Source organism: Emydura macquarii, unplaced genomic scaffold (assembly GCF_026122565.2).
Source record: "Emydura macquarii macquarii isolate MOO-44397 ecotype Brisbane River unplaced genomic scaffold, CSIRO-AGI_Emac_v2 contig_3345, whole genome shotgun sequence".
Classification (NCBI taxonomy): domain Eukaryota; kingdom Metazoa; phylum Chordata; order Testudines; family Chelidae; genus Emydura; species Emydura macquarii.
Genome location: NW_027133482.1, coordinates 7,575,716 through 7,583,430, shown reverse-complemented (window position 1 = coordinate 7,583,430; position 7,715 = coordinate 7,575,716). Strand labels below are relative to the sequence as shown.

General features: G+C 59.0%; 1 protein-coding gene across 1 annotated transcript; it reads left to right on the top strand.

The window, feature by feature from the left end:
* The first annotated feature begins 102 nt into the window (after positions 1-102).
* On the top strand, positions 103-5,978 carry CUNH2orf81 (chromosome unknown C2orf81 homolog). The gene is made up of 4 exons (XM_067533576.1): positions 103-124; positions 1,514-1,741; positions 2,813-3,025; positions 4,697-5,978. The coding sequence occupies exons 2-4, from the start codon at positions 1,517-1,519 to the stop codon at positions 5,717-5,719; spliced, it is 1,461 nt and encodes a 486-aa protein (XP_067389677.1). The 5' UTR covers positions 103-124; positions 1,514-1,516; the 3' UTR covers positions 5,720-5,978.
* The last annotated feature ends 1,737 nt before the right edge of the window (positions 5,979-7,715 follow it).

Below are 7,715 nucleotides of genomic sequence, written 5' to 3'. Positions count from 1 at the left end.
GTGCGGTTGTCAGGGCGCGGCCGGCGCAGGGTGATGATGTCACGGCCTGGGGCGGGGCTGGCGTTGCCATGGTGTTGCTGCGGCGGGGGGGCGGGACGGGGCTGCAGGGGCTCCAGCCGGCTCGGTGAGGGATGGTGGCCGGGTGGGGGTGCGGTGGGGGGGCACGGGTGGGGGCGTGATGGGGTGGGGGCATGGCTGGGGTGGGAGTGCGATGGGGGAGGGGAGGGGGTACGGCTGGAGGTGGGGGTGTGATGGGGGAGGGGAAGGGCACGGCTGCGGTGGGGCACGGCTGGATGTGGGGGTGCGATGAGGCGGCACGGCTGGGAAGGGGCAGGACTGGGGGTGGGGGTGCGATGGGGAGGGGAGGGGGCATGGCTGGGGGTGGGGGTGCGATGGGGGCCGGAGGGGGCACGGCTGGGAAGGGGCAGGACTGGGGGTGGGGGTGCGATGGGGAGGGGAAGGGCACGGCTGGGAAGGGGCAGGACGGGGGTGGGGGTGCGATGGGGAGGGGAGGGGAGGGGGCACGGCTGGGGGTGGGGGTGCGATGGGGTGCGGAGGGGGCACGGCTGGGAAGGGGCAGGACTGGGGGTGACTGTTAGGGAGGGATGTGCTGTTAGGACACGGGGCGCAGGGGTCACAAATAAGATGTGGCAGGAGGAGCAGAGATTCTCCCCGCCCCAACGCCCTGGAACGCCCCAGGCTCCTGGGTTCTGTTTCTGGCTCTGACACTGACTCGCCGTATGGCCCTTCTCTGCCTCAGTTTCCCCACCTGAGCGGGGACACCTTAAGCTTTTCACTACCTGAAGCTCGGGCATTGAGAGGTGCCACGCTGCCGAGTTTGCCCTCTCTGCTTGACACCTCCCTCCTCACCTGCAGAGCTAGCATCCCCCAGCCGCAGGCACAGCAGCACAAAGGCGCTGGAGGGGAGGCCAGCGTCACAGGCTCCCACCTGCAGCTTCTTCATCCCACTGAATCACCCGCTTGCCTGTCCGTGTTGTCCCAGCTTCACCTGTCAGCCCCCCCTGCATTCTGTGACCAGCGAAGGTCCCCAGCGCTAAAGGCTGGGACTCCCCCATTGCACAATCCCTCCTGGAGAAGGGACTAGCACCTAGGTGTCCTGACTCTCAGACCCCCCTGCTCTGATCATTAGACCTCGCTGTCTCCTTAGGACTGGGGGTACCAGAACACCACTCACACAGAGCCCTGCACAGATCCTTGTCACCAGTCCCTGGTGTCCCTTTGAGAGTGCCTGGGAGAGGCATCAGGGCACTGCCTCCAGAGTGCAACATGCTTATAGTCCCTGCATCCATGTTAAAGCTGAGGGTGACTGTAGGCCAAAGTGCATAGTGCCAGGAGCTACATGTGGCCCCTGGGCCATGCTGGGGCACCCTGGCTTTGTCCTTCACTCAGTGTTTTCCCCCGCAAGTGGCCCTGTCTAGCACCACGTTGCTCATTTCCCCTGCTATAGTGCTAATGGGATGGTACTGACAGGCACTGTCAAATTTCCCTGCAGAAAATGACGTCCCGGGACCGTGTGCCTCTCTCCAAGTCGCGGGCAGAAAAGTCGCGCCCCCCCACGGTGCCTGTCCCTCAGGTGGATATCATCCCAGGGCGCCTCTCTGAGTCGGACTGGATCTCCCTGATCACCTTGGAGGAAGGAGAGGATGGAGCAGGGGATATCCTGGCGGGGCTCTTAGACCAAGTGATGGATGAGTGCTATAAAGTGTACCTGGCACGGCAGGTGAGCATGCCAGGCTCCTGCTGTCCATAGAAGTCAAGTGGTAGAGATGGTACGGCTCTGTTTGGTTCCAGCTTTGGGCTCAGGGCAGGACTGTTTCCTATAGGCTACTCCCCAGGGCACTGTCCCAGCTATCTCTCAATGACCCCAGCTGCAGGGCCTGGCTTCTGTGTGGATTCTGTAGAGAGGCACTGAGAACACTGGCTGTGTGAAACCAAGCAACACGGTAAGACATGGAAGGGCTTCAGGGAAAGGTGTTGGTTCAGAGGGACCAGGCCAGCTGGCTTGGAGCAGCTCCGTGCTCCATGGAGAGGAAGGACAGCAGAGCAGGGTGCAAACACAGACCCTTTCTGTGGCCACAAGAAATGGGGTTCCGGAGGGGGGGATGGAGTAAGAGATTGCTGTGGCAGTGACCTCTGTGTGATCCTGACTTGGCTGCCCAGCTCCTTGCTTGAAGCTGGGAACCTCTCCGCCTTCCTCAGGCTGGGAAAATTCTCTGCTTATGAAGAAGTCTTCATGCTCCCACCAAGCCATGCGCTGCCTTCCAGCCTCAGTTCTCGCAATACACCCTGAGTCACATGCCTCTCACTGATGACGTGTAGGCACTCAAATACCATGGTGATGGACATGGTGTGAAGCCCTAAATAGACTAGAATGGGAGTCTCCCTCCTGGCCTCCAACTTTCCTCTCAGCTCCGTTACGGAGATAATAACCTCTCCTCTCCAGGGGTGCAACTGCTTCCGTGTTCTGGAGCTCTGAGCTTAGTGTAACTGGTATTATTTTACTATATGCAAATTTCTGTCAGGCTTACTGGGAGTGGGGAGCCGAACTTACCCCAGTCTGACAGTCACCCCCCTTGCCACACTCTTCTCTTCTGACTCAGCACGTGAGTGGCACCAGCTGGGACCCAATGAGCGGTGGCATGGACAGCGAGGGGTGTGAAGGACACACTGATGGGTGGGGGTGCGTCTGCGGGAGCTGAGAGGGAGTCTTTGTCTCCTGCCATACTCCTAGCCAAAGTCAGGCAGGAGTGGGTGGTGCTGGGCTCATTCTGTCTCTGCTCTGCTTTCCCAGTGTATCCCCTTCACAATCAGCCAGGCCCGGGATGCTATCCTGCAGATCGCCGAATGGCGCTTCCTGGCGCGGGATGAGGGGGAGGCCACCGTGGAGGAAGATGTCACCTGGCAGGAGGAGGAAGAGCCAGTGGCCTGTGTCACAGATTCATGGGCACAGGGCTCAGTCCCCGTCATGCGAACCAGTCTGACCCTGTTCCCGCAGGAGAGAGAGGTACTCTAGCACCGGGGGGACCAGTGCTGGGGGAAGGCAGGCTGCTCACTGCCTGTCCTGATAGAGGCATTCTGGGCTGGCAGGGCACAAGAGATGAGACCGGAAGCTACCATCAATCTGATTCGTGCTCTAGGGCCAGATTCTTCATGGAGCTCCACTGCAGAGCTACGGCCTGTGCTGCTGGGCATGAGTCCTTGACTTCAGGCCAGAGAGACAGACTGTTCTCACTGTATTAGTGCTTGTAAGGCCTCCTGGCTATCTGTTCCTTTACGCTACTGCTGCCTGGAGAAAGGCCTTCCAGCCCCTTGGGATTAGCCAAGCTCAGTCAGATTCCCCACTCCCATTGGCAGCAGTTGGGCGCCCAGTGCCCTACCCCGCGGAGCGTAAGAAGCTTGGATTGGGGGAGCAGTGTCCGCTGCAGCTCCTAGCCAGAATGCCAGGCCGTGTCCCACCTTGGCCTGCTCTGCATTCAGTGCCTTGGAGCAGAGGTGCGAGGGTCCCTCCTGGGGAACTCTGCCTAGAGAGGAAGGACTAAAGCACTGGATTGGGACTTAGGAGATCCCAGGTCTTCCACGGGCTCCCTGTGTGGCCTTGAGTGAATCACCCAAACTCTCTGGGCTGTTCCCATCTGTACAACGGGGCTAGTGCTTCCCTTCCGTGCTCACCGGGGTGTTGGGAGGAAAAGTGCACCTCTCAGCATCTACAGGGAGAAATGCTGTGGAAAAACCTTTCAGTCCATCCCCCAGCTTCCAGGAAACCAGGGGAAGCCTTGTGGCCTGTGGATATCTAAAATCCCACAGCTGCCTTCTTCAGTGTGGAGCAGCCTGCAGAGATGACATGTCCCAGCATGCCGTGCTTCATCTTGAGCCAAGCAACCTCTGAGATCTCCTCTATGGATGAGAGAGGGGTTCCGGCCATGGCCTCTCTGCCAAGCCCGCCAATAAGTGGGTTAAACAATGCTGGGCTTTGTGCTGTGGTCATCTGACCCCTAGAAATGGCACTGGTATGCCTACCCCTCCCATGAGCCTCCCCCTTCCTTTCTCAGCGAGATAGCCCATCAGCTCCCACCAGCCAAATGATGGAGGCTCCCACAGACATGCTGAGGCTGGGCTGCGCATCAGCGGGACAGTCAGTCAGTGTGGCATGTGCATACTTCCTCCCCAGAGACAGGCTGTGCTCAGCTCCTGCTGGCACTACGGCCCTCCCGACAGGTGCCGGAGAGCCATCATCGCTGGGCGCACAGCTGGTGGAGAGATGCTGACGCGTTAGACAGGAACAGCAGTGCTCAGGCCAGCTCATTCCGACTGGCTGCTGCGTGTGCTGAACACTGGAGGGGGCTTGGTTGCTGTAGGACCTTGCAGAAGTAGCAGGATGTCCCAAGGCGGAACGGCTCTTGGAGCTGTTTGGGCAGGAGGGGCGTAAGGAACCTCAGCTCAGCTCAGCTCAGCTCAGCTCTTCATCCTGCCAAGGCCAGTCCATTGGGCCCAGGCTGCCCATGGTGGGGGAAGAGGCTTGGCCTTACAAACCAGCTCCCTCTCTGACCCTTGACCCAAGACACCCCCTGCACTTGGGCCTGGCCCTTGCCCTCCCCCATTTGCTGGGCTGTGGAGACGTGGCCCTGGGTGTGCGAGGCTGTGGCTTCCTCTTGACGTTAATGACTGTTTCCAACAGGGATCTTTGGACAAACTCCCCGAGGGGGCACTTGCCCGGGAGGAGACGGAGTCCTGCCCAGCCTCCCCCGAGACGCCTGCAACCCCCCCCTCACAGCAACCTTCTCAGGAGAAGGGGGTCAAGTCTGCAAAGGCATCCAGGCCCCAGCCAGCCCCACCCCCTTTGCCCAAGACCAGAAAAGCATACAAGCCCCATCGAGGGCCCCTGCGCTCAGCTGCCCTGAGGAGCATTGACAGACCCCTGGAGGAGACTGAGAAGGAGCTGCTCCTGCAGCAGCTGTCCCAGACCCTGCTTGAGGAATCACCACAGGAGGATCTTGGCAGCCTGCCCCAGCTCCTGCCCATGTCCTGCAGCAACCTGCTGAAGATCCAGATGGGCAGGCCCCCCAACCTTAAGGACGTGGTGTACGATGAGTTTGGTACAGTCATTGCAATGCCCAAGCTGGACCCAGTCCGTCTACCCAGGCGCTGGATCAAGCCTCAGGCAGAGGTGCTGGACCCAGATGTCGAAGCCAAGCAGCAGGAAGTTCTCCAAACCCTCTCAGGGCGTGGCCGCAGGAGCACCAAGTCCCGCAGCCAGGCAGCCCGAGGGCCAGGGGCAGAGATGGGAGAGCTCATTAGCACTCGGCTGCTCCAGGACACAGGGCCCATGCTGAGTGGTGGGCTGGCCAAGGCTGTATGTCCGAGCCACCCAGACAAGAGAGCACAGCATTTGCCTTCCATCGGGAAAAGCCTTGAAGCCAGTAGCCATATCTCCTGGAAGCCCAGCAGCCTGCTGGACTCCATTGAGCTGGCCCCAGGAGTGGCAATCAGGGACAGCAGCAGTGTGAAGTGTGGGCCCCGCCATGGTGCTCTCCATGAAGAGGGAGGAGAAGGGGTCTTCCAAAGGGAGCTCAGGCCCATCTGCCCCAGGGTGCCACTGCCCGCCCTTGCTGTGGAGCAGCTCATCCATGATCACACGCCCCAGGTCCGGCCAGGGGCTCTGCTCACATCTCTCATGTCATCGGGGCCAGAGTGCTTGTAAGGAGCACATTCCCTGCCCTCCGCTCTGGGACTGGGCCGTACCATCGCACAGCCGGTTACAGACCCTCCCCTCCAGCCTGTGCGGCGTGCAGGGGTGTCTCCCTGCTTGGCTCTGGTCACTGCACAGGCCTGTCGCTGGGGTAACCAGCTGCCGCACGTGACAAGCAACCTGCTTTGGGATTCCCCGTGAGGACTGATCTGCCTGCACTGACCTCCTCATCTTCTCCTGCTCTTGTAACAATAAATCGCAAGCAACCAGAGCATGGCTCACTTGGCTGCTTTGATTCCTCCTCCCTGCAGACCGGCCCCCCTGACCCAGGAGACCCTGGCATCAGTGGCAGCCTGGGCCCCAAGGATACACCCCCCGATGCTATTAACTTACCTGCTGTAACCTCTCAGAGCTGCAGCAGGGAGCGTAGTTTAATGCAACCTTCCTCCCCTCTTTTCTCGAGGGTCTCAGTTAGCATCAGTCCCTACCAGTGGTCTGTCTGTCCATCTAGATTTTTATAGCACATCCATCACCAGGGTCTCTGAGCACCTAGCCGTGTGGGTGTGAATTGAGGAGGCCCTGGAGGTTGCGGGGTGGGACTCAGTTCCCTTCACTGGTCGCCATTCAAACCCTGAGCCCACCCATGGCAGAACACTGTGTCACACCATTCGCAGGGCACCCTCCGCTCAGTGCAAAGGACTCCACCACTGGCACGTTATGGCTGCAAAGTGCAATACACCAAAGTCAGGAGATTCAAAGCTGCACTTCCCAAACCGCAGTTCTTCCTTGTGGGCATGCCTGAGGCCAGGCAGCCTGGCACCCACTCTACTGAAGAGAACCCCATTGCTGGAGGAGTGCCCCTGGTGAGGCAGATCCTCCCCACTGTGGACCTAGGCAGGTCCCTCCCTCTGGCTGGCCCCAGCTGCTGTCACAGTGACTTCCCTTGGGGATCTAACCCAGCGCTTGATTTACCGTCACTGGTAGAGAGGAACTTTCCCTCTTGTCACATGTCATCTCTGCTCAGAAGAGCATTAGCCTTTATATGGGCAAAAGTCTGCGCCCGTTTCTCCTGAGGAGGAAAGGAGGCGAAGTTCCCAGCATGCTGTGAGGAAGGGAACAGGCAGTCTGCACATGGGCCTGAAGGAGTATGGGGTGGCGGCTGTCACAGTTCAGGGCATCTGTGCCTGTACTCCTCCTCTGTGGTCCACCAAGGGGCCCACTGTTAGGCTTTTGACTCCGCAGCTGTCACCTCTCTTGGGCAGAGACCTGTGTCTTTCTCCCTCCCGATGAGGCTGCACAGTTCCCTGCCTGCACTGTTATTCCCAGCAAGCCAGACGGCTGGACGGCCAGCTTTGGCACTATAGGCTATCAACAGCATAACTGGCCTCAGTTCTGAGGTACCACTCAGCCCTGTCTGAGCAAGCGCATTTGTTCTTAAGGTGAAAGCATCACAGAGAAAGCATACAAAAGAACAAAGAAGAGTGTTAATAAGCTTACCAGAGATCATCCCCACTCCAGAACGGGCTCTGGTAGGTTCACACTCAAACCCCACACCTGTGGGTTTTTTTGTGGTTACCAGTTCATAACAACTTTTTTTCAGGCCACAGACACAGGTTAGCTTTCCCTTTCGTTAGCCAGCCTGGCTCTGGGATTGTCAGAGACCCTGAATGAGGAAGCAGTCAGACAGTGGCTCTCCTCGGTGTCGTTTCAGTGGGAATTCTCCTGGGTATTTTTTAGGAAATCCACTTCCCTTTGTCCCCAGAGTGCCTGTGTCTGGCGCACTCTTTAAAATGGTCCATCGAAGCTCATTTACACTTCCTAGGGTTTGCATTGGCCACATTTCCCCACTAGAGAGTTACCCACCCTCTGTCAGTCAGACGCACGCTGTGTATTTATAGTGCAATGCCCTCCAAAGCTATTTACAGGTACTTCAGTAAGATCTCTCAGAGAGAGTGCAGGAGCCTGGCACAGCTGTCCCAGGGACGGGCTGTGCTGCTAGTGTCTGGGC

Bases quoted from the DNA above. Each gene is read 5' to 3' on its own strand.
- CUNH2orf81 (XM_067533576.1), top strand. From the start codon at position 1,517: ATGACGTCCCGGGACCGTGTGCCTCTCTCCAAGTCGCGGGCAGAAAAG. The intron at 1,742-2,812 runs GTGAGCATGCCA...CTGCTTTCCCAG, and splicing joins AAGTGTACCTGGCACGGCAG to TGTATCCCCTTCACAATCAG. The intron at 3,026-4,696 runs GTACTCTAGCAC...TGTTTCCAACAG, and splicing joins TGTTCCCGCAGGAGAGAGAG to GGATCTTTGGACAAACTCCC.